The 25912-nt window shown below is 41.4% G+C and overlaps 1 protein-coding gene across 2 annotated transcripts in view; it reads left to right on the top strand.

The window, feature by feature from the left end:
• Positions 1 to 25912, top strand: part of GPR158 (G protein-coupled receptor 158) — a 210039-nt gene that overhangs the window by 146802 nt on the left and 37325 nt on the right. For both annotated transcript variants that reach the window (XM_037386259.1, XM_037386258.1), the window contains exon 6: positions 5158 to 5267. In XM_037386259.1, coding sequence (XP_037242156.1) covers positions 5158 to 5267 — 110 coding nt within the window. The remainder of the gene's footprint in view (positions 1 to 5157; positions 5268 to 25912) is intronic.

Raw genomic sequence — 25912 nt, 5'->3', positions numbered from 1 at the left:
AGAGGAAGCATCTGATGGCTTGTTCCGTAGCAGAATTGCCTAGAGACAGCCCAGGACAGCTATTGCAGTCAGGCAAGGGCAGATGGTGCTGGGCAGTGGAACAGATCAGATGGATCTCTTCGCAGTATCTCCTAGATGCTTGCTAATGGAATTAGCCCAAAAGGCATTATCTTAAACGGCTGTGTCATGTCCTGTATTGAACTGTGCAGAGTACTTGCAGCGAATTCTGAAGTTAAATGAAGTAGGTAGTTTTCCTGTAGAGCTTTTTGGATGAACTGGCACAATTTTGAAAGAAATCTGATTATTTGAAAATGAGAAAAAAATTTAATAATTTTGCATTGCTTTTATCTAAAGTAGGTGACTTTCAACCTAGGATCCATAAGCAGATCATGCTGATGCTGAAATTCTAAGCTCTGTGTCACATTTTGATGTATGTAAAAAGGATAACATCCCTGCCCAGAGCACTTGGAACTAGATGATCTTTAAAGGTCCCTTCCAACCCAAAACTTTCTATGATTCTGCCACTGAGGGCACAAATAAGGAGTTCAAAAGTGAACACTTTGGGACTTTTTTAGCTAAGGTCCTCCTCAAAATTTTTCATGTTTAGGTTTAGGATATGTAGCACTGAAAATTCTGTGTATTTTTAAATATCTTTGTTCTTTGACTTCTGATCTTTTGAGACATTATAGTGTTGTCCATTCTCTCTCAACATGGAATATAGAAAGATGATTGAAAAGTGAAATGAGCTTTTGATCTATTCATGTGACTTTTATGGATTAAGAAGCAAAGTAAAAAGCAACTTCTCTTAAATACATTACAAAATTGTTAAAGCTGGCTGCACAGTGTTTGGCTTAGTCCTCCTAATGCAGATTATTAATTAACATACACTGAAGCAAGTTACTGAAAATAAATGCTTAAGTGCCTTTCTAATCAGTGGAGATGCATATTTGAAGCCTTTAGGCCAAGATTCTGTCCAAGTAACTGAAGTCCTGCACTTCTTCAAGGTTCTTCAAGATACCTGCCTTTATCCATGGGTTATCTATGGAATTCACATTAGCAGGGATGATCTACTAGTCGCCTACAGTGTGGATAGAAATTATAGGCCTGATTTAGGCAGACTGAATCCCTTGGGAGTACTAATTAAAACATTTTTGCCTGGATCTGATGCTCAAGGTGAAGGGCAAAATTAATCATCTTTTTTTCTTTACAAGGTACACAGTAACGTTAATCTGAAAAAAAAAATAATATTAAGTATTGCTCACTGTTAACATTATAGGACTCTGATAAGGTGGATTTTTTTTTCCTTTAAGGAATCCTTCTAAATGCTGTATATATTTTAAGAAGCAATGGCACTGAACCTATAAAACTAATTACTTGCTCATTTTTTGTGAGGACAATGTTTGTTACACTTTTGAACATGAAGTTGTTCAATGTTAGTTCTGTTAGCACTTTTACTGTCCTACCTGTCCTGATAACAAAAATTTGCTGTAGTGGGTGAGGTGCCTGTATTGACTTTAGCCCTTGTCTTTAGAGAGCGTGTGTGTCCGTTCATCGTGTCAGCTGAACAACTGAGCTGGCTGATCGCTGTGTCAGCAAGCTAAGGCTCTCTTCCATGTCCGTAACTCTCCAGCTCTAAACACACTTGACAGTTAGCTGGTGACCTTAGAAAGTCTTTTCATCCCTGACTCCCCAAGTGGTAGCGTGACTACTGGGACAGTGTTTTGGCAAGGGTAATGATAGCTTAAAACACATTGAGGTTAAAAGCAAACATCTAAATGCATTTGTCCGAATGACAAAGATGAGCCACAGTTTATGAAGTCTCACGCATAGCTGCAGTAACCGGTACATGAACAGGCACTGTTTGACTTCTCTTCTTCTCATTTCCAAACATTCTTTTCCCCAGGTCTTTGTTGTTCAAGGAACAGAAACTGATGTCTAGTATTTAAATGGATTTCAGGAGCTGGCAAAACAGGGGATATCACATTTCCTTATGTACAGTAAATAGGTTTTGTGACATCCATCAGCAAAACCTCTAAGAGTTTTTAATGAGATTTATGCTGCTGTCATGGTCTAATGCTTTATAAAAGCAAAAAGGGAAAATGAATTATTGTCAGATTTTTGGTGGGCAGAGTAGTCTCTTAGAACTTCAGAGGGATTACCTTGTTCTGCTGAGAGAAGCCTGGGTGTGTGGGTGAATCCTCTGCTCACCCTACACTCCTAGCTGGAGCTCAGCAACCCTTTGCTGCATATTGTTTGTCACTTTAAGGCAAGCTTATCTCTGGGAATAACAGTAGGGAATAGGAGTTTGGTAACCAGAAGTTAAAAGAGCCTGGTATGAAACAAAACCAAGACTTCTGTATGTTATGTTTCTTTTTTTGTTTGTTTTTTAGCTAGGGATGGTGAGAGATGGAGTGCAGCAGCCCTCCAGATCTATTTAAATCAGTTCGATATTCTCTGCAAGAATGTGGTTCCACTAAGATGAAAAGCTTGAGCATGGCTTTTGGTGTACCGAGCTTCCAGGGCAGTATTTCTGTAGCCCTTGGCTCCAATCCATTAAAGATTATTCAGTTTTAAAATTGTGCCACTAAAATTCACTGTGCTTTCAAGAGACCTAATGCTGACAAGAGCTTAGAGAGGGCAGTCACCTGAATATCCTGGCAAGCCCTGATGGGAATGGGAATGCACATTTGTAGAGTAACCTTCCGAAAAACCTAAGAAGCAAGCAAAACATAGGTATAGTGATTCTTGCTGTTCAAAGCCAGACCACATGCAAGTTACAGACTAATAGGTAGAAATGGATTTTGGCCCTTGGGAGAGCACTGTAGCTGTTCTCCGTCATGTAAACACAGGGAGACACAAAAGGGAACCAAACTTGAATCAAGTCTTACTTCTGCAATGTACTGGACGACTGGGTGAAGGTGTAGTTAAAATGGGTCTGCACTCAAATGGGAAAACAAGAACAGTTTTTGTCAACAGAGGCTTGCCTCTGCAGCCTTTGTGGTGAGCCGCCATGTACCAGCTCACACCGTGCTGCATTTGAAGTGATGTTTTCTTGGTTGATAGCTAGCCAAATGCCTCAGCTGCTCATACAAATGGTTCAATGCAAATCAATGAGATTTTCTAGACACGAGCAGTTAATATTTCAACAAGCAACTGCAGATAAAATTGCTGTGTCAGATTGCATGGCAGAGAGAGCTGTTGCCCTTGTTCAGAAAATTCTATGCCTGAAGAGTTTTCAGACCTTCCCCTTTCAATCATCTGAAAAATTCTGCTTTCAGATCAGTTTTGAAATGTTTGGAGTCTCCGTATGCCAGACTTTTTTTGACGTTGTTTTTCTAGTTTGGAAGAATCAGAGATGGAAAAAAGGGTGTTTTCTACCCCTTGACAAACCTCAGGAGGCAGGTTACTGCTACAGACTTCGCTCTGGTTCTGCAGTTGTCGTAACGTGTATAACTGTATATTAGGATAAGAGGTCATTACTGTCATTCAGGTCTTTCAGAGAAACTTCCTCCTGGATCCTTAATTTACACAAGCATGTTCATGCATGTGTGGATGCATTTTGGGTTTCCAGCTGATTTCCCAAGGAGAAGTGGGCTTTTTGCTGCATGCTGTTCCCTTCTCAACATGCAGAATTTGACAGATTCCCAGAAAATGTCTGCCTTGAAACATGTCAGTATAATAACAGTGAAGAAAGCAGATTAAATTTTGCACCATGGTTTGATTCAACAAACCATATTTTTTAAAGAAATAGCTTGATTCTGCTGTTAAAAAAAAAAAAAAAAAAAAACCACACAAAAAACCACATGCCAGCAAAGCACAGCAGCTTCTTCTATCTCAGCCCACATGTCTGCCATTTTTGCCCCTACTCTCCTAAATATGTCTGTGTCACCCAAAGGACATAGTCCCGGGCTTTTGGCCAATATCCTGGGCTTGAATTCCCACATAGAAAAGCATTTACTTAGAAAAATAATATCATGTGGCAGCCGGTAGGCACAATACTACCTCTGCTGCCAGAATGTACTGACTCTAAATGAAGCTGTGGCAGATGGCCTGAAATGTTTCAGTGCTTTCTTTCTCTAGACCAGGATTACCCAATTAATTTGTACTACAGTGCATTGAGTTGTTCTACCAGGTTCTGTTCAGTTGGGTGGGATGCGCTGGATCTAGCTTTGTTGGACCAAGCAGGGTCTGCAGGTGGGGTAAGGGCAGGATACAGCCAAATCCCTGGGATCTCAGGCTCCTGGTGGGGCTGGACAAGTGGGAAGGAATATGGGATCATCCCTCAGGACACCAGGGACAGCGTCTGTTGGAACAAGAAGAAATGGACTCCTCTTTCAGATCCTGACTGAGTCCACCATTTGAGCAGCCCTGTTTTAGATAAGGGTGGCATTTTATTTGGTAATGATCCTCTTCTGTGCACTATACCTGTAGAAGTAGCTTTATGTTACTGTTTATTGAGTGCTCTCCTCATGCATGGTACTTAGTAGACAAAGCAAAAGGCTGCTAAGACCTTTCTGTTGTTGCAATTAGAGAAATCCATTAGTGAACGGAAAGGTTATTTTCATTAAGTGGGTGACGCGTAGGGAGATTTGGTATAGCTTAGGGAAAATATCTGGGGAAGATCAAGGAGGAGTCAAATATGACATCAAGATTTTGGGGTTTTGGTCAGAGAGAAGCTGCTACATTTTTAGTGTGGCAGAATATTTGGCAGAGAAAAATTAGCTGCTATCATTTTGCTAGGTTTATTAGAAATTACTTTGAAGTGTAACCTAGTAAATACAGTCCATCAAAACAGAATTAGGCCAGCTGCATATTACTGGAATAGCTCAAGGAAAATGTCCTTGTCTGTTCTATCCTCTTCTCTGGGTATATGTTTTCACTCAGTTAAGAAAAGTCAGTGGAATTGCATTTAAAAGTGTTGTCACTTCACAGTCTGTCACAGGGCTTTTGCCAGCTCCCTTCAAAAGGAGTTGGTGCCTAGAACTGTGCCAGCTGGTTGATCTGATCATCCCATCACTTTACTAGAAAATCTAAATATACAGCAGTACGAGCTGAAATATGTCTGCTGTCCTGTTTTGCAACTATTCTGCATTTGAATGAAGAACTACTTTCACATTAAAGCAGTACTGAAGCTCTCTCTATCTTTCTGTTCTATAGGTTGTCATTTTGTATTTTGAGCCAAGTGTATTTCGCTGTGTTCTCCTAAGATGGGTTCGTCTTCTGGGCTTTGCTACTGTTTATGGAACTGTGACGCTCAAGCTGCACAGGTATTTCACATATTAATTTCCATCTCTGTGGGACTATGTGCGATCTGTGTGGGTACTTAGATGGAAAAGCTGCAAATATCATAAACAAGCGCCGTTTCTGATTTTTAAAACCACTGTGTACTTCTCCTCACTATTCCTGCTCCAATTATATGCTACTAATCCCAGTAGAGAACCACGAATGCAGACAGGATTTGATGAAAAATTTATACATCAGCTGTAAAATTCTGCAAGAACCCCTCTTCACAGAAGGTGAATGTATTTTTCTTGAATATAGGAAATTACAGAAGTTTTTGTAGAGTGTTCAACAGTGTTCAAAAGTTTCCCTGTAAAGTGTTCATAGAGAGATGCTTTCTAAGTGTTTAGATACAGGTGGATAAAACAATACACTATGGCGTATGTACTTACTATGTTTCCTTATGGCCCATTATTCAAGGGCTGCTTTCTTCAGGCAATCACAGCAGACAGGCTACCTGCTCACAAGCATCGTTCGTGCCAGCAAAACTGTGTGGGAAATTCTGGGTTCCGCAGGGTTGGCAGTGCATTCACATGCAATCCAGAGATTAAGATCCAGAGACCCAACTTCAAATCCCACTTCCACAGTCCCCTTAAAAACTGAAGCATTTTCTGGGTATGCTGGGTAAAATCCTAATGCTTTTTCTTCTTTAGTGAAAAAAAATTATGGATACATTCATTGCTTATTAAAGCAAAGAGAGATGTGCTGTGTATATATTGGTACTTGGACATCTTGGATGAAGTAGGTTTGCTCATAATTTTATCTTACTTTCATTACTGTGTTGGCACGTTAGATAAAGGAGGTTTGATACTGTGCTTGTAAACTGAATGAGGACTGAGAATATCTTGTGTTTCATGGTGCACTATTGGCCTGTCACATTTTAGGTTTAAAACCCTGTTTTCCCATTGAAATACAGCCTCTTCTTGCAGCTCCCCTTTATTTGTGTCCCTGGTTACAAGTGTACGCTTGGTAAACTCTGTATAATGCTATGTCTGGCCATGTCTTTGCAGTGAAATTCATCCAGAAAATCCCACAACCTCATGGTGTTTTCTGGAGCGAACAATGTCTAATGCAAAAAGAACAACTAGAGCACTATAGAAAAGCTAGAACATAACTGGTGACTTTGCTTGGATGGTTTGTTATCTATAGCTCAGATATGTAGAGAAACAGCCTAAGACTATGGAAGACTCGCATGTCATTGCAGTTCTGCTACCCTAACAGATAGTTTATATGATTTTACTTGATCTGAGGAAGCAATATCCTGACAGGGCAGTTGATCTTCCGCTTATATGAAGTGAGGACAGGCTGCAAAATTGGTCAGTCTTGCATTTCTGCTTTGCTCATTCAGCTGTTCAGCGTTACTTGGCACCTGTGCTGACAGGGTCAGCAGAAGGGAAAAAGACTGAATAAGAAACCAAGAACGAATAACATCCTCATCCTTGATCAGCACAAAACAATGAAGGGTAGCAGTAGACTGCACTGTATCAACAGGGCAGCAGCCAGAATTTGAAGGAAGTGATTATTATTATTCTCCTTTACACCTAAGTTTTGGACACTCCCAAGACGTCAACTTGAGCAAGTTCTGTGAAGGGCCATCAAGATGGTCAGGGGTTAGAGCACTTGCTTTGCAAGGAGAGGTTGAGGGAATGGGGCTTGTTCAACCTGGTGGCATTGGAAGGACCTAACAGCAGCTATCTGACCCCTACAAGGAGGTTACTGAGGAGATGGAGCTGTGCTCTTTACAGCAGTGTGTATTGGCAGAACAAAAGACAATGGCAAGTTGAAATCAGAGATTTCATCTTCATACAATGTAAATTAGCATCAGAGCCAATGTTTTACAAGGAAAACATTTTCACTACCAGGGTAATTAAGTAGTGGAGCTGGTTGCCCATGAAGTTTCAACATTTTTCATGCTTGGAGGTTTTCAAGACCCAGCTGGATAAAGCCCTGAGCAACCTGGTCTGAATTCAGTGTTAAGCCTGCTGTAAGCACTGGATGACCTGAAGTAATTCCAAACTGAATAAGTCTGTATTTGTTTGTGAAATGTGAGGAGGAAAAAAAACCCCTATTTCATATATTAATCTAGAATTACTTTCTCTAGGAAGCTGTCTTTGTTCTCCACCCAAGTATCCTGACCATTTGTTTCCTACATTCATGACATTGTGGTCATATTTTAGTACTGAATATTTCAGTCAGAAATGTGCCTTGCAAAAGAGAGTCTATTTAGATATATAGTTTATTATATACATTTGCAAAAATGTTGGTAATTAGGAATAATTTGATGCTAATAGAAATTTGACAGAAACTTTTGGCAGCTCTAATTTAATCCAGTCATTGCAGGGTTGAAAGATGTCTTGCTGCAGACACCACAAATACTCACAACGAGCACTGGTTCCCTCCTGCAGGTAACCTGTGACTTGCCTGAGGGAAGAACTGATTGCTAGCAAGGAACCTGTGATTTTTCTAAGTTTAATGGGAAAACTAGTATTAGGTAAAAGCAGCCAGTAACAATAACCAGAAAGTCTAAAGCTGTGTTTCTCAGCAAATGAGGTGCTTGGAGGAGTACTGGAGCATGAAGGTTATCCAAGGGCAGGTAGGAAGCACTGGAAACACTTGTTTTCTTTGTGGCTTTCACCCCGCCCAGCTCCCCACTTCCCGAGGAGGTCTCTGAGGTTTCATTAGGGTCAAGCATCAAGGAGAAATCAGAGAAGTGTAGCCAAAAGCAGATGCTTAAGGAAGAGTAAAAGACTGAGGAAGTCGTGTACTGATTCACTCTTTGAACAAAGTCGCAGTCAGTTTCCGCAGTGCTTCATGTTAAATTGCCTCTTTCTTATTCATTGTGCTTTTTAAAAATAATGAGCTGATGCTTATGGGGGTGGAAAGATGGGGGTAAGGAAGTGAGCTTAAATTTAAGAAATCTAGGTGTAGAGCCATGAACATAAAACTCAATACTTGCCTCAGCAATTAATTCTTCAAAAATAATTCTTTCAAAAAATAATGATGGTTCAGTTTTAACCTTCTGGTTTTACAAGAGCTGCTGATGTTGCCACCTTTCACTGTGTTTCTGTGACTGAAGACTGTGTCCTTTTCCAAGCCCTGTATTTTATGAACAGGTTGTCTCATTATTTTTAATATTTTGTGAACTTCTGCCATCTTGGTGTCAGGATTAATAGAAAATCCTTAATTCAGGATTAAATCATAATGGAAGAAAGCTATGGGTATGCACATAGGGACATACAGGAGAATGAAAACCAAGAATGGGGTGTCTAGTTTGTAGGAGTCTCCATTTCTTATATTACTAAGAGAAAAAGAGGAGACTGAGGAAATGAGAACTGAAAAGGTATGGAAAAGGTAATGCTCCAGGTATGGAAAACAACACAATGACGTACAATGGCTTTTTTGTAAGGTGGGATGGGTATGTTAGTGGGAGGACAAGAAGATGTTAACACTATGAGGCAATTCTGCGCTTCACGTAAATGCTGTGCTAAGATTACATTGCTGTGCCTTGCCATCTGGTACAGTTGGAGCAAGTAGTGGCCCTTCCTACAGATCTTTTTAGGTGATAAAGAAATGAGGAAAAGAGCACTGTAGGTAGTGTGCAGATATTTAGGGACATGGTTAGTGGTCGTCTTGGCAGTATTAGATTTACAGTTGGACTCAATGATCTTAAGGGTTTTTCCCAACCTAAGTGATTCTATGATTCTATGTGTCATGGTTCAGCATGTTACAAAAGAGGAGACTCATGCTAGCAGAGAAACCAAAGATGATGTCAGTTTGCATACAGATGATCCCGCCTAGAAGTGGCTCATGGGAACGTGGTGCAGAAAGGGACAGAAGGTGCATCAGCACCTAGAGCCTGTATAGCTGTGTGGTCCCTAGGCAAGTATTTCGCAGTTCATACTGCCAATATATGATAGTTCAATAGTGCCGACACACCACTACCCAATGTTTCCACAAAAAGAGGCATTAGTGATGAAGCACCATGAAGAGAAGTTTTGTCTTAGAGTAGTGGGTGCTGTATAACCTCAGCTTAGATGGACAAGGAAAATAAGATGGGCATCGGCTGTAGCAGTGTACTACCCTTTGTTTTTGTAATGAGTCAGGCCCTCGTGGTCATTTTGGTTGAACACTCTAGAAAAGTGGAATATTTAATTCCTATCAAATTAATTGTGGGTTTTTTTCTTATGGAAGGCGGGTGTGAAGTGTCTTCAGGCAGGTGCATTCACTGCTGGATTTTGCCACTGGATGTGGTCTGTAGTGGTTGTTATCCCTTGTGAAACAAAAGAGGGGAAAATTGTTTTGGAGGCAGATGTTGCTGTTGCAGAAATGCAGTGTCCTGAGCTCTAGTCTGATACTGCCTTGTGGGATTGTTTGGGGTTTTACTGCTTTAACTTGTGTGATTAGGTGACTGAGTCTTCAAGGCAGGAAAAGAGGTGGTTTAGTCAAGCTGTAGAGATGGTTGCACTGTAGGGGCTTACTAGATCATTCTGACTATATGTCTTTCTCTTCCTTGGAAATAGTGTATTTTTGCATCTGAAAAGTTTGATATTTGTTATATTGATGCAACTCTCTTCATTTTATAAATCCAGTTCCTGTGATCTTACGGTAAATGCTCAGGGCAGCTATTCCTATTTATTATATTCCCACAAAATAAATCACAGCATCACCTGCAAGAAAGGCAAGTGACCTGTCACTGTGAACTCCCCTCTAAAGACCAACCATCCCAAGACAAACATGCTGTGAACACTATGGGTATATATTATAGGATATATTCCATGGTTCTTTGTGCTGGAATTTGCTATAAATCTTGCCCAGGCCCTGGGAGGAGAATTTGTCTACCTCTCCTTCTGAGGAATTTGTGGAACTGTCTACAGATGAACGATTTCCCCTCTCCTCCTCCTGAAAGCAGGCAGGCTGCAACTTGAGTTAGATTTGACAAAAGACTCATAAACTTTAAAGTACTCCTCTCTTGGGTGAGATGGCTTTTTGTAGGAACTGGGTTTGAATTAATAGATGAAACAGATAAAAACTCATGTTAATGTTGCACAGTTACATAACAAAGGTGTAATCTCAAGTTTCCCTATTAACTTTAATTACTGATAATGCAAACAAAGCTCAGTGACACCATGTTTCTGTATCTTGCGTGCAGCCTCATGGAAGGAGGTTTCATATGCAGTTTCCCTGGTCTCTGACTGTATTGTCTTAAGCAGGAGAAAGAAAGGGGTGTGTGGTCAGATACAAAGCAGCCATCAGAGAAGCAGTAAGTGCTGTGTCTTGCAAACCAGTCTGTGCAGATCCCTGGAGAGAGGGAGATGGAAGACATGAAGACATTTTTCTGGAGAGGAGAGATGCACTTGGTCTGAAGCCTTGGCTGAACATTGTTGCCTGAGCTTGTTATTGTTCCGGCTTCTAGGAAGAAGGGCAGCTGGACTTTTGAAAATAAACATCCTGCACTGAGAAGATATTTGGTTTGTACTGCCAGTTTCTCTTCTACAAAGAAAATTAACTCAAGAAGGTTCCAAAATTTGCCAGTGCTTGGCAGAGAAGGGCTCACAGCCATATACATTTTGCTGTGGGCTGCTGGAGCTCCATGCCTCTTCTGATGCTCTTGCAGTTGTAGCTCCCTGTTCTGCCTTTTTCTTTAATTTGTGTTCACGCGAGAGGTTCACAGTGCTGCTTTGAATATCAGAGCCAGAAGTGCTGCAGAAACATGAGGATTAAAAAGAGCCTTCCTGCATTACTGTCACCTCGCTATCATCAGCTTCATTTTCTTGTAGTGGTGACTCAGATGAGAGGGAGGTAGCTAGTTTCAGCTAAAAGAGACATGGGGAAAAAGAAAGGCATCAGGTGCTTTTTGTATTAATTATGAACTGAATTTAATTAAGAACAACTATATCTTCCATGAGAGTAGGGCATTCCTGTCCTCTTACACTGCTTATTCCACACATAGCACATTTACCCATATTTGTTTAATAAAGAACAAAAGCAGTACATGGAAAATGTATGTGGATTCTTATATCATTTGTGTTATTTGAAGCTCACATCACTGATGCTTCTTTTTTATGCAAATTGAGTTCAAAGACAGCAGTAAAGAAGAGGTTGTACACACCAAGTCCTACAAAGCTTTGTGAAAAGCACTGTTGAGGCAGAAAACGGACCTTAGAAATGTTCCTGCAGAGCACAGGCTGAAACCCTCAGCATCAGCAGGTCCCTCTCTGCCTGATGTGCCCTGGGTGGTCAGCAGGAACGTTCTGCTGGTGGCTCCAACGCTGTGCCTCATGTCTGGCTGCTGGAGGAAATTGCAGAGAAATGGGGGCTCTAAGGGCTGGGGGCAGTGAAAGGCTGGGAGATAGAGTTTAGGGAGGATGGAAGTTGGACTTGCTGCAAAAGTGTATGCACATGCAGTAGCAGTTCATAAGGAACAGTTTCACTGATTAGACTGGTCATGGGAAAATCTGTTTTCTTGTTAGCATGTCTTAACCTAATTAATTAATTCCAGAGTATAATTAATTTCTTTTGCCTGCTGCCAAACCTTTGCTAGTTTATTTGTTTATTTTCATGGTATACAGGGCTTTAGAGAACAACCTAAGAGAGTTTCCGTTCCTGCATGATGCACATTCAGGATGAAATTCTTGTATTTGTAGTTCTTCTAGATTAACTAAGAGTTACATTCTGTTTTATTGTGGCTTTTTCCCCAATAAAATCTGCAGTATTAAAACCCTATTTAGTTCTTTCGTATCCCTGCCACTTTCAAGCAATAACTAGCCTTAACTAGACAGCATAATGATTCTGTTTCATATTTCTGAATACAATATCAAGTTTCATATGTATAAAATAATAAAATGTAGCACAGCTGTTATAAAGACACTCAGTGCAGAATTAATATTGATGGAGCACAGTGTAAAAGTGGGACTAATAAACATTATCTTTAAGCAAAAAAATCAGTGGCATATAAAATGCATAAGATTATTAGAGCACTGTGATCCTGAAAATATTCTCATCCATATTCCTATTAATATTTAATTTAAAAATAATATAGATGCGGCTGTACAGTTCCATGGGCTGCTTTTTTTAATCACCTTAATATAACACACATTCTGCTTTATCATACTAGACTGAGTTTGGCTAGGAAGTTTCAAAGAGAAAATAAAGTATCTGGTGTTGTAATATTAAATTATATTCCTATCATGATTAGAAGAAACAACAACAGTGGTTTGGAAGGCCCACTGCAATGGTCTACAGATACCACAAGACCTTTCAGATGTCTTTTGATGACATGCAAGAGCACCGTGACAGATAATGGGCAAAAGGGCTGGTTTTGCACATCAGATTACATGATAGCAGAGAGGCTTCAGAACTGGAGCTGGAACCCATCCTCTCAGAGACCTTATCCAAGTCCAGGACCTCCTCAGGTGGCAAAACTTTGTGCTGTGCAATACAGCAGCATTTTCCTTCCAGGTAGGCATGTATTTGTGACACAAGTAGTGTAGCTCTACAGACTTGGTTTTTTTCTTGTTACATGGAAAGGACAGAATAGGCCGGTGGAACAAGGTATCTGGTGCCCAGCTGTCTGCTGGGTGGGAGTATGGCATGAAAGAGAAACCAGGCATTGCACTGCAATGCATGAGTTATAGGCTATTTGTGGAGGAGTGTGAAGAGGGAGTTAAGTATGTGACTCACACTCCATGCACAGGGGCTGATGATCACAGTTAAGTGGAAGCAGAGATCTGCAGATCACATACACTGATTGTCAGTGAAAAAAGTGAAAAAATCATGACTGGAGGGGAGGCTTCTGCTGGGCTACTTTGAAGGATGAGGAGTGAGCAGGATACTATTCAGTGTTTTCAGTTGCAATAAAGAACCAAGCACAAAACGATTACTCATAAAATTTGTGGATAACACAAAGCTTGGTGAAATTGTAAATTTTGTTTCAGAAAGGATGGTAATGAAAAATAATCTTTATTGCTTGGTAACTTGGGCTTAGTCAAAGAGATACACTTGAATACAGCCAAAAGGCAAATTATCATTATGGACTAGTTAAAGACAAAAAGTTGAGGAGAATAGGTGTTTTAAAGGTTATCAGTAGAGAATTGATTTCACAGCAAGAGGTGACATCTTTGAGATGAATACAAATGCATTATGTCCTGTTCCTGACATGCATTTTTGAAGGAGGTGTGCAATAGATGGATGTGATTCAGAAAGTATTTGAGGGCTGGGAAAAGTGCTTGCTACTGTGAAACCTAATCTGTTTTTTAGATCAGCAAGAAGATTGAGAGATGACTTCTGTGGTATATAAACAAGCAGGGAGAGAGAAGGTAGTCACAAAAGACTCTTTAATCTATGGGACTGAGGTTTAATAAGATCTGGTAGCTGGAAACCAAAGCCAGAGAAATTCAAATGTGCAATCTGGCTCAGATTCTTCTCAGAAGGGTACTTAGCTATTGAAAAAACTTAACAAGAGAGATGAGGATGTTTTTGTGCTGCTTTCAGATCAAGACTGAATCCCTTCTTGGAAAATATTCTATAGTTAAATACTACGACAAATTGCAAGAGTTCCTGTAGAAAAATGTAATGGTCTGCATTACATAACTGAGCAGGCTGTATAATTTAGTGATTACTCCTATATTTGGCCTTTATTTTACGAACATGCAGTAGAAATGATAGCACTCATGTTAGTATGGGTCTATTGAGCAATTAAGGATATTTATAAACTGAAATGACGTATTTATAGTTGTACTGTTTAATGGGATATACCAGCTACTTTGAAATTAGCCCTGATCACTTACCCTAATGCAGATCTCTAGTACTGGGGAAACTGATGCTTGGTCCAAATATTCTTCGCTCCTTTCTGGTTTATTGTGAAGGCCAAAAATTGCCACTATGGTCTTGAAAAACTGAGTCTTTATCTGACCAGTGGTAACCACTGGCAATATAAAATGATGTGCTGCCATGCTGCAACATACACAGGGATTAATCACAGAATGGTTGGGGTTGGAAGGGACCTCTGGAGATCATCTAGTGCAACCCCGCCTGCTAAACAGGTTCACCTAGAGCAGGCTGCACAGGCTCACATCCAGGTGGGTTTTGAGTATCTCCAGAGAAGGAGACCCCACAGCCTCTCTGGGCAGCCTGTCTCTGGGCCTCCAGCTGGACTCTGCGCCGCTGATCACAACCCCCTGAGCTCTGCTGTTCAGCCAGCTCCCAGCCCACCTCGCTGTCGCCCCATCTAACCCACACTCCTGAGCTTGCCTGTGGGGATGTTATGGGAGATGGTGTCAAAAGCTTTGCTGAAGTCGAGGTAGACAACATCCACTGGTCTTCCCTCATCTGCTCAGCCAGTCATTCCATCATAGGAGGCTGTCAGATTGGTCAAGTGTGATTTCCCCTTATGTCAACCACTGGTGACATAAAATGCTGTGTTGCCATGCTGTAACACAGGGGCAAAGCTTGTCAACAGTGTACCAGCCTGTACATTGGTGAGTTATCCTCATACATGCTTTTCTGAAAGATGTCCAAGATGCTCTAAGAATTTCAGATGCAATGTATTAGATCCATGGTCTGAACTGGAAAGGCCAAGACAATGCTGCCTTGGCTGCTTCAGATTCAGGAATACACAGACAGTAGGTCCTCAAGAAAGCTTCAGTATTTATTAATTCAGTTGCGAGTATCAAACTGTTCCTTTAAGAGCTAATCTGCGATACTTTCAATGAAAAATTTCCACAAAAAAAAATTGTATTAAAAATTAAAACTCTTTTGCTATTGCAGAGTATTACAGTACAGTGCACTGGCAGGTTTTACATGCAGCTGAGATTTGGGTTTTCTTGACTTGAGTCCTACCTCTTTCATGTGCACAATGTGAGCCTCTCTACATCGTTTCAGTTGGTTGTGTATGGTTAAAGCTGGAGCCTCTGTTTCTGGGCAAATCTAAAAATACTTGCGGTTAATAATCAGTGTAAAATGTTGAGTGCATGCTTCTAAAGTGTGAACTAAGTTAGCTAGCAGCACTGAGTTACCCAACAGCCGCTGGGTCTCTTCCCAGCCGTCACCACTGGTTGTGCTCTGGCAGTTCATAGCAGTGTAGCCATCCTGGTGGAGCCACGTTCTGCACTTGGCCTCTGCAACAGCAGCATCTATTACCTTTCCAAGATCTTCTTGAGCAGAACAGTCTCTCACCCCCTTGCTGGGATTTCAGGGAGATGCCACTTGTTCCTCCCAGGCGTCCCTAAGGGAGGGTACAACTTTGGATGAGTGCACAGCTGCTAGTGGTAAGTCCTTGCTGTTGGCAGCCTCTGCTTCAAGCACTGGCTTGCACACAGTTGTTGGGAAGTGGTAGCCACTCTTGTGACCACAAATCTTCTTAAACTTTTTGTTTGTCCTTGCCTATCTTTTTGTATATCCATTAAGCCCCTCTGACTCTGGCATCAGATTTTACCAGTGCAGGCATTCTTGTTTTCAGCTTTCTATTCTAAAAAACTTCAGGCAGTGGCAACCAGGGATTCATTGGTGCTGCCTTGTTGCTGTACGTGGACCAGGGTCTTTCTCTGTTTTTCAGCATTACTTTGACATTGTTTTCTACTGTTCAGTTGTGAATAATGCAAATTGGCATGTCTAAGATTTGCATGTATGAAATCATATTTCAGTCCAAACTACATAAATTCATGGCCTCTAAACAGGGGCCAATGGCAGAAGGTACCATGACAGTTTCACCAAGGCTAGTAAAAAGAGAGTTGATCTGTATAACCATGGAATTGTTTGGTAGCATTGTCTCACTGAAATAAGGCTAAAATGCTATGAACTGTTTTATTTCCAGATGTTGCAGTCAAATTGTATGCACATTTTTGCAGATCTGTTCTTCTGCTTGACTTCTTTCTAGTTTTGGCATGTGACAAGCTTTTAGAACTTTTTTCATGCTACTGTTTGCATTTTTTTTATAAAGTTTTGAATTGAACTTTATATTTGAAATTATTTTTTATTAAACTGTATATTTTCTAGCTCTCCTGTGGTTTCCTACAGTCCATAAATGATCAGCATGTATTTCTTTGGACATATGTCTGCAGCACCTCAGAAATCACTTGCTTGTTGGCTTTGAACAAAACTCAATATAGTGCTGAGAGCCTTGAAACTGCTAAAAGGGCTGGATTTATGCTGTCCCAGCCATCCCTTAGTAGCAGCCTTAATTACTTTATGCAGGAACTTTCCTCAGCAGTAAGTCTGCCTTCTATCTTAGACTGGACAGGCTTCTTTTTTTCTTTTAAATCGGATTACCATAATCCACCTCTAGATTCTGCTCCTCTACACTTTTTCAAATGCTTTGGAGAATGTGGCTGCAATGACCAAATCTCTTCCAAGTTTTTATTCAATTTGCAAATCATACTTTGCTAGCTGAGAAAATAGCTTATGTATTGCTCTTGGGAACTTGTAGGTGGTCACTGTCAAACTCTTTTTAGAAGCAGCAATTGATGGTTTCTGGTGAGTATCAGCTACCGTTGGCCTCTGATGAAGAAAAACCTTTTATACCCGTGAAAAAGACACATTGACTGTTTTACCATTTGAATGCATTAAAATGTAGAGTTTGGCCAGGACATATGTAATGTTCAGTTTTGGCTATGGCTCAGTCTCTTGTAAGGAAACTTTGCCAGCGTCCCTCCTCAGAAATACTGGCTGGCACCCTGTTCAATTTGTTTGCTTCCTATGATGACACCTCAGGGCTAGAAGCCCCATGAACAAACTTTACACTAGTTTTCACATTCTTTGTTGGGATTTGCACTCACATCTGCTACACAGCTGCACCATCAGGATCTCTGATACAGGCAAGACACAAAATCCTTGTTGACCAGTCTGTGTGTTTTCATATCCTTTTCTCATTTTGGGAAGGAAACATGATGGTGATGGCCACTGTCTATTTATATACTCCTCTTTGAACTTTATTCCTGTGCTTGCTGTTTCGTGGCATTCTGGTATTCATTTATCCAGAACCCCTAGCTCTCAGTAAAGATATTAGAACCTTGGACAACTGCTCTGGAGTTCTTTCTGTACCAAAATGGCACTTACCTAGATTAATGGCTTTTGTGCTAACAAACGACTTCTGTGTTTCTGGCTGAAAATTTAGTCATGCCCAAAATATCTCACCCAGAGGAGACAGTGAGCAAGTGCCATGCTCTCCTGCAAGGTACAATGTCATGCAGATACCTGAAAGCAGTAGAGCCCTGAAACAGCATGCCAAACAAAATCATAGAATCATTTAGGTTGGAAAGACCCTTAAGATCATCAAGACAAACCGTAAACCTAACACTGCCAGGTTCACTGAAAAACCATGTCCCTAGGCGCCACATCTAGTCTTTTAAATACCTCCAGGGATGGTGACTCAACTGCTTCCCTGGGCAGCCTGTTCCAGTGCTGGATAACCCTTTTGATGAAGAAATTTTTCCTGATATCCAATCTAAACCTCCCCTGGTGCAACCTGAGGCAAACTTAAGCAAAAAACCTAACTCGTAATGAATAGCTGAGGTGTGGACCTCACTGACATAGTCATGGTGCTCCAGTCCTGATACCGGTGTGCTTTGTACTAACACAGCATCTCTGTGCCATGTCCCATAATGTCTCCTGAAGATGAGAGTACTGCACAGTTGCCTCAGCATTTGGCCTAGTCCATGTCCTCCAGGTTTTCCCTGGTTAGAACAATCAAATGTTTCTTTCACATTCTTACTTATTTTATAGCCTTACAGGGGCAGGGTTGCCCCATTAGCTAGTCTTCATTTCCCTTCTGGAGAACCAAAGTACCTGCTCCCTTGCTTGTTTGTCAGAGCAGCAAGTGACTGTTGCTCCACTTTAGCTGTTGCTATGTGATAAACAGCATAAATCACTGACATCATAAAACTACAGGTCATTTGGACTTTCATGTCATTGCTATGTTTTGCCAGGATGTTCCTTAGTTGCCTGTTCCTTGCCACTCCAAATAAAGGTATAGCTCAGTGAGACCAAGGTTGAGGCATGCTTTTATCCTCTTAATTCATATGTCGTTTTGTTGGTAAAAGCTATAAACTGAGTCTTTTCCAGTTATTTGTTTATCCATGTAAATTTAACTTACCAGCTTACGGGATATTTGCTCATCGCTTAACTCCAAAACTACTCTTATTTTTCATAAGCTGTGCATTTACTTGGAGCACTAGGCATTTTTTCAGGTGCTGTTTTAGTTTGTCTGCTTTGAACTGTTTTAGGGTTAATGGTATGATACTTTGCTGGTTCATTCATCACTGCTGTGGAGCTAGCAGCATTGCTGGTTTAGTCCTTGGCAGGGTGTGAGTGCTCAGATGGAGCAGGCAGAGTTGTGTCATTCTTCAGCCTTTCTTCAAACACCAGACATGGCACTACATAAGATGTCAATACCATGTCTAGTGTCATCAGGTGCAATGCAGCGTTTATTGTAGATTCCTCCACATGCCTTTTTGTCCCACAGGTCTTCTCATCCCAAGTTCTGTTTTGGTAACTTATTTGTTAGACAAATCCTAGTGGCTTTTTAAAAGATCATGGTAATTCCCTTCTGAGTCTTTTTGATCAGATGTCAGCCGCAACCAGGTCTGTTATTCAGCTGTTCCACCTCAAATGACAAGACCAGTTCTTCACCTTAGGCATGTTGCAAACTCTTGTTCCCACCTTCTTTTGAGTGTCTGTTTAAAATTCCACTTTTATGAAGAAAGTCTGGCACGTTCAAATTTCAGTATAGCAGTTTCAAAGCTAGCTGTCATCGTCCCTGCCTGCTGCTTACTCCTCAGTGCTCCTGGTTGCACGTGCACAGGTTGCCTGGGTTAGAAGGGTTTGTAAGTTCCAGCTTCAGGCACTATGAAACATGTAAACTGCTTCTTGAGCGGAGAAGGGTAGGTTGACCACAGAGAACTAAGAGTTGTCTATATTTTGTTTGGTTGCTTCTGTAATGTTCAGAAATCATATAAAGCCAAAGTCTGCTTTATCCAGTGGGCACAATCCAGTTGGCATTGCATGATGGAAGGGGCACAGCCACCAGCCGGTCCCTTTCTGCCAGACTTCCCTAAAGGCACAGTTCCCCACAGCTGGCAGGCAACTGCTTGTACATGTAGTGACCGGAACACAATGTGTTGGTTAAACCTGAAGTGCAGCCAGAGTGCTCAGGCTTTCTGGAAAAAATAAACAAAAACACAAATCCAAAGCCTTTTAGACTTCAGCTGTGAGTCATTTTGTTGGAAAAAAAGTAGACTTTGTAAATCAAGTCAGTGAACTCTGTACAGTTTTCTGCACCTTGTTACTAGAAGCATAGTGACTGTATTAAAGGCACTGACAGCAATCATCCCCCAGACCCCAAAAATACTGTTTATCCCAAATTCTAAAAGTGTTTCATGGGTGGGCTCCCCAGCTTCTGGAATGAACGCAAGACTGTCAAGAATAGCAAAACTGGGTAATCGTAAAGATATTGGAAATCAGAATTGGTGAGACGGATTTTGTAGCAACCTTCTCAGAAGGCAATGAGCATTTAAGCTTTGCTGTTTCCTAGCTTGTTGCAGCCTGGATGCAGCCCTAGCAGGCTCGGATGTATGAAGAGCTGGCAGCAGGCTCTGTCCTGGAAAACCTCAGGTCTGTCATCATGCATCTGTCTGCGTTAGCATGCGAAGTCAGAGTCATCAATGTCATTTGCAAGACTTGTCAGATAGAATACAGAAACCAAATGATTTTCAGCAAAAGCAAACCATGTTTTCCATTCCCATTTGTGTCCATGTCCAGTTGGACTGGGTTAATTTATTTTCATCTTTATGCTATGTGAAGCACCAGGTGTGTGCTGCTTGCTATATTCAGGAGTCCAAATCTGTTTCTTGTGTGATTAGCTCTTGTTGCATGGATGTCACCAAGTCTGAATTTTGATCAATGCCTTCCTATTAATAAGAAAGGAGTCTTATTAATCCCCCTTTTATTCCCTGTTTGTTTCTTTGGGTTATTTTGTTGTGAAGCAAGGTCATTGCCACTGCATTTCTTAGCGCTATTTGGTATCTCTCTGACTGGAATATTTCTGTTTAAACTACTACTCTAAAAAAAAGTTCTATCAACACTTTTCTAATGTGTACGTGACCTCAAAGTGAAGCTGGGAATCTTCCTCCTTACTTCATCTTTGCAGATTTTATGGAGCTTCAAGCTTACTGCATTTTCCTCTCATTCTGCTCAGTCCATTTTTTGTCGGTAGGGTCTCATTGCTGTATGTGGTTAAATTGCCTGGGTCTGCATCTTTTGTGAATCTCTGAGTGTTTTATCTATCTCATAGCAATAAACCTTTCCCTTTCCTGAAAATTCTGGTATTTAGATTAGCTTTCCTATGTGCTTGCTTAATGGCAGAATAATTTTAATTCAGTTTATCTTTAAATAGACACATTATTCTTGTTTTTCTAGATTGGCTTAGAACCCTTGAAAACTAAACCTTTGACCATAATTTAAATTTTATTTTTTTTCATTATTTTATGGTGAACACACAAAGCAACACTTCTTAGAATTCAGCTTGTTAGGTGATACTATTTCTTTCTGTGCATATGAGAGGAAACACAGAAAATGAAAGTTGGTGTTTCTTGCAGTTGACTTTTAAAGCTTGAATATTTTATTGCAGAATGACAAATGAACAGAATGTTTTATTTATTTTTTGAAGTTGTATGTTGCATTGATATATATAACCTTGCCAGGAAGTCGTGAGTATGGCGTTACCCTCTTCATTAGAATGGCTGACAGTGTTGTCTAGTAGTAAATTTGGAAAATAAAAGTGAAAAGGTGTACTTTAGTGGGCCCCTGAGAGCAGAATTTGTGATACTTAGTGGAATATTCAGTCAAAGCTCTGAAGAAGTTCATAGAACAAGTTATACAAAAGAACTTACAATGCTAACTATACTTTTAGCGCTAGTACACCTCTAAAGTATATTAAATCTTAAGAATTAAAGTCTGAATAAAAAGCTCGTTGCAGAAAGAAAATATAGTTCCTTCCATCTAGCTATACATCTGTATACTGACTACACAAAGATTATAGAAAAGTTGAGGTTGGCAAGGACCTCTGGAGATCATGTAATCCAACCCACCTGCTCAGAGCATGCTCAGCCAGATCAGGATGCTCAGAGCCATGTACAGTCAGGTTCTGAATTTCTGCAGGAATGGAGATCCATAACCTCTCTTGGCAACCTATTCTAGTGTCTGACCACATTCACAGAAAAAAAGGTTTTTCTTATGTTTAAATGGAATTTCCTGGATTCTATTTTGTGCCCATTGCCTCTCATCTTGTCACAGGGCACCACTGAGAAGACTCTGGCTCCATCTTCTTTACTCCCTCCCGTCAGATATTTATGCACATTGAAAAGATTCTTCCTGAGCCTTCTCTTCTCCAGGCTGAACAGTCCCACCCATCTCTGCCTCTCCCCTTATGAGAGATGCTCAATCCTTTAAGCATCTTCGTGGCCCTTCACTGGGCTCAGCTCCAGTATGTCCATGTCTCACTTGTACCAGCCAGCCCAGAAGTGGGCACAGCACTCCAGGTGTGGCCTCAACAATGCTTAATAGAGGGATAGGACTATCTCCCTCAACTTGCTGAACATACTCTGCCTCATATAGTCCATGAGGCTGCTGGCCGCCTTTGCCACAAGGGTACCTCAGTGGCTTATGGTCAGTTTGGTATCCACCAGTAGCCCCAAGTTGTCTTCTGCAAAGCTGATTTCCACCCAGTTGGCCCCCAGCATGTACTGCTGTATGGGGTTTCTTGCCCAGCTGCAGGACTCAGTTTTTCCTTTCTTGAACTCTGAGATTACTGTTTTGTTTGTTCATTTCTCCAGCCTGTTTCAGTCCCCCTGAAGAGCAGCAAAACCATTTGGTTTCTCAGCCACTCTTCCCAGTTTTGCACCATCTGCAAACTTCTTGAAGGTGTACTCTGCTCCATTGTGTAGTTCATCAGTGAAAAGGTTAAACAGTGTTGACCCCAGTGTCAACCCCTGCGGCACACTAGTAACTGGCATCCAACTGGACTTCTTGCTGCTAATCCTCAACCCTCTGAGCCTGGCAGTTCAGCCAGTTTTCAGTCCATCTCACTGTCCATTTATCTCACCTTATTTCATCAGCTTGTCTATCAGGGTTTTATAGAAAACAGTGTCAAAAGTCTTCCTGAGTCAAGATAAACAACATCCACTGCTCTTCCCTCAGTCAACTCCCTGGAGAAGACTATCAGGTCAGTCACATATGATTTTGTCTTCATAAATCCATGCTGACTCCTCCCAGTCACCTTATTGTTCATGTGTTTGGAAAGGTTTCCATGACTATTTGTTCCTGAGGGAGTAAACTTCTTCTTTACTCCCAAGGACTGAAATGAGTTTGATTGGCTTGTAATTCCTGGGATCCACCTTCTTGCCTTTCTTGAAGGTCAGAGTGATACTTGCTTTCTTCCAGTCAATAGGAACCTCCCCTGATCACCACGACCTTTCAAAGAGCATTGAGAGTGGCCTCACAGTGACATCAGCCACATCTTGTCACATTCTATGCATGGATTTCAGTATATCCAGTCCACTTAAGTGTTTCCTAACCTGACTTTACTCCATCAAGGTTAAATTTTCCTTGCTCTAGACTTTCCCAGTAGTCTTGGGGACCTGGGATTCCTGAAAGCAAGTCCTACTGGTAAAGACTGAGGTGAAGAAGGCATTGAATATTTCAGTCCTTTCTGTGTCATTTGCCACCAGGTCCCTGCATCATTCAACAGTGGGCCTGCATTTTCCCTAGGTTTATTTTGTTCGGGGTTTTTTTGGCTGCTGTTACACCTGTAAGCCTTTCTTGTCAGTTGCATCTGCTGTCACCAGACTGAACTCCAGGTGGATTTTGGCTTCCCTAAATCTATTGCTGTACGCTCAATGTCTCTATATCCCTCCTGGGTCACCTGGGTCTTCCTTTCACTTCTTGTACACTTCCTTTTTATGTCTGAGTTTAGTCAGAAGTTCCCTGTACATACCCACACACCTTCTGCCAACTTTGCTTGATTTCGTGCACATTGGTATGGTCCATTCCTGAGTTTGGAGGAGCCTGAAGCTTTTTTCACTTCTGTCAGGATCCTGAACTCCACCATTCATGGTTAACTGCAGCCCAGGTTGTCCCAGACCTTCATAGCCCCAGCAGTTATTCCTGTAAGCATGAGGCCCAGCAGAGTGTCTCCCTCCCCTGGCCCCTCAGTCATCTGCATCAACAAGTTATCATCAGGATGTTCCAGAAGCCTCCTGGACTGCCTGTGCCCTGCCGTGTTGTACTTCCAGCAGATGCTGGGGTTGCTGAAAACCCTCATGAGGACCAGGACCCGTGAACATGAGGCTTCCACCAGTTGTCTGAAGAAGGCCTACCTCAGGACCTACTTTGTATTCCTGGTCAGGCAATCTGTAGTGGACAGCCACCACAGTGTCACTGTAAGGCCTCAACTGGCTCAGCCAGTGTCCCCCGGCAGAGCTCCATGCATCCCAGCCACCCTTTCAGAAACTGAGCAACTTGCCCATCCAGTCTGTCCTTCCAAAGTGCCCGTACCCGTCCATGGAGCCCTCCAGTCTTGTGATCAGCAGTTACTTTTAATGACATCAATAGTGCTGTCGCTTCAGGAGTTAGCCTTAGCTGTTGAGAAAGATTCCTAGCAGTGTGGTATGCAGTGCAGGGCAGGGAACAGCAAGTTATTTGTCAAGACTTGCAACTTTAATTATTTTGACAAGATTTACATTCAGACATATTCAGAAACTAGTTTCCCGGAAACTGTAGCTTCCACAGTGCTCATGATTAACCTAATTAGCAGGTTTTTTTCGGATTGCTACATATGCTTACACATACTGCAAGTAAACATAGTTGAATAAGCATTTACCTGGCCAATAGAACAAGGAAGCTTATGTAAGGATTAGTTTTATTCAGATATTACTGACACTATGCAATGATTATGGACTACAATTCTTTACATTTTCTTTAACTCTATGTTGTACTTTATGTGAAACATCAGAAGAAGGACATACAGAATGCAGTTTATCTCCTCCAGCACAATGCAACTGATCTGTTTCAACAGCAATAGTCAGTAGGATGTCAGATCCATGCAGAAATAGCATATGCAAAATCGCAGGGCTGGTCTGCACTGCTGTTTGCCTGAGCCAAGCTGAGGCTAATCAGAGCCGAAGAATCCATCCCTCTTAAACAAGGGCATTTATCAGATGTTGCTTTTATACAGCTGGGTCTTTTTGGTTGCTGATTTTTTTAGTTATTTGTCCCTTTACTACAGGATTATAGTGATGTATTCTTCTGTATTTGACTTTGTTCTGGCCAGAATTTGTTTTCTGCTTTAGCTGAGAAACTGCAGTGCACATACTGATGTTCATTTTCTTACACGGTCATTGCTTTACTTATTCTTCCATCAGGAGAGGTGTTTGACATACTGGAGTATGCGTGAGATTGGACCTAAAAAATTCTGTTCTGGTCTGTTTACCTTTAATGTAGAGTTTTCTTTTTTCTAAAGTTCCTAGTGAATGCTAAGAAGGAAACATAAATCAGTTGGGCAATATGTCAAGGAATTCATGTGACAAGCAGCTTGGTTACCAACTAATGTCTTCTTGTCCTTTGCATCATCTGCATTCAGAAAAAAAAGACAGGGGTTTGAAATAATGAAGGCTTGGAACCTTTTGTCATTGTTGCTTTTGAGAATGGAGAATGAAAAAATGTAAAATAAGATGACTACCAAAGCAAGGGAGGTCTGCGGGTAGTACTGCAACCTTTAACAGCCATATCTGCACCTTTGTCTTGATAGAGACATATTTATATGTGATGTTGTTCCTGCATCTTAAGTATCTCCTGTGAACCTGGAAGTTGCACTGAAAGACATGAAGCTTCAGTGGGAGTTAACTTGCATATTGGACTTTTTATTCTACATGAGGGTCACTGCTCCTCCGTGCTTGCTAGTGGCCTCTTCCTTTCCCCATTGTGGGAGTTGTTTAACATAAACCAGTAACTGGAAACCCAACTGTACAAGGTCCTGAGTAACCTGCTTTCATTGATCTAGCTTTGATGGGAAGTGTTGGATTAGGTGATTGTGGTGGTTTGACCCTGGCTGGATGTCAGCAGCCCACCAAATCCGCTCTGTCACTTCCCTCCTCAACCAGACAGGGGTGAGAAAATACAACAAAAGGCTCATGGGTCGAGATAAGGACAGGGAGATCACTCAGCTATTACTGTCACAGGAAAAAGACTCAAATTGGGAAAGTTAGTTTAATTTATTACCATTCAAGTCAGAAAAAAAGAACCTTCCCCCAACCCCTTCATTCTTCCCTGGCTAAAATTAATTCCCGATTTCTCTACCTCCTCCTGCTAAGCAGCACAGGGGGATGGGGAATGGGGGTTATGGTCAGCTCATCACACGTTGTCTCTGCTGCTCCTTCCCCCTCACACTTTTCCCTGCTCCTGCGTGGCATCCCTCCCATGGGAGACTTTTCTGTGAACTTCTCCAACGTGAGTCCCTCCCACATGCTGCCATTCTTCACTAACTGCTCCAGTGTGGGTCCCTTCCACAGGGCGCAGTCCTTCAGGACAGACTGTTCCAGTGTGGGTCCCTCATGGGACACAAGTCCTGCCAGCAAACCTGCCCCAG

The sequence above is a fragment of the Falco rusticolus genome, chromosome 4 (assembly GCF_015220075.1).
Source record: "Falco rusticolus isolate bFalRus1 chromosome 4, bFalRus1.pri, whole genome shotgun sequence".
NCBI classification, from domain to species: Eukaryota; Metazoa; Chordata; class Aves; order Falconiformes; family Falconidae; genus Falco; species Falco rusticolus.
The sequence above is the reverse complement of the archived record's forward strand: the minus strand, read 5'-3'. Positions and strand labels throughout refer to the sequence as shown.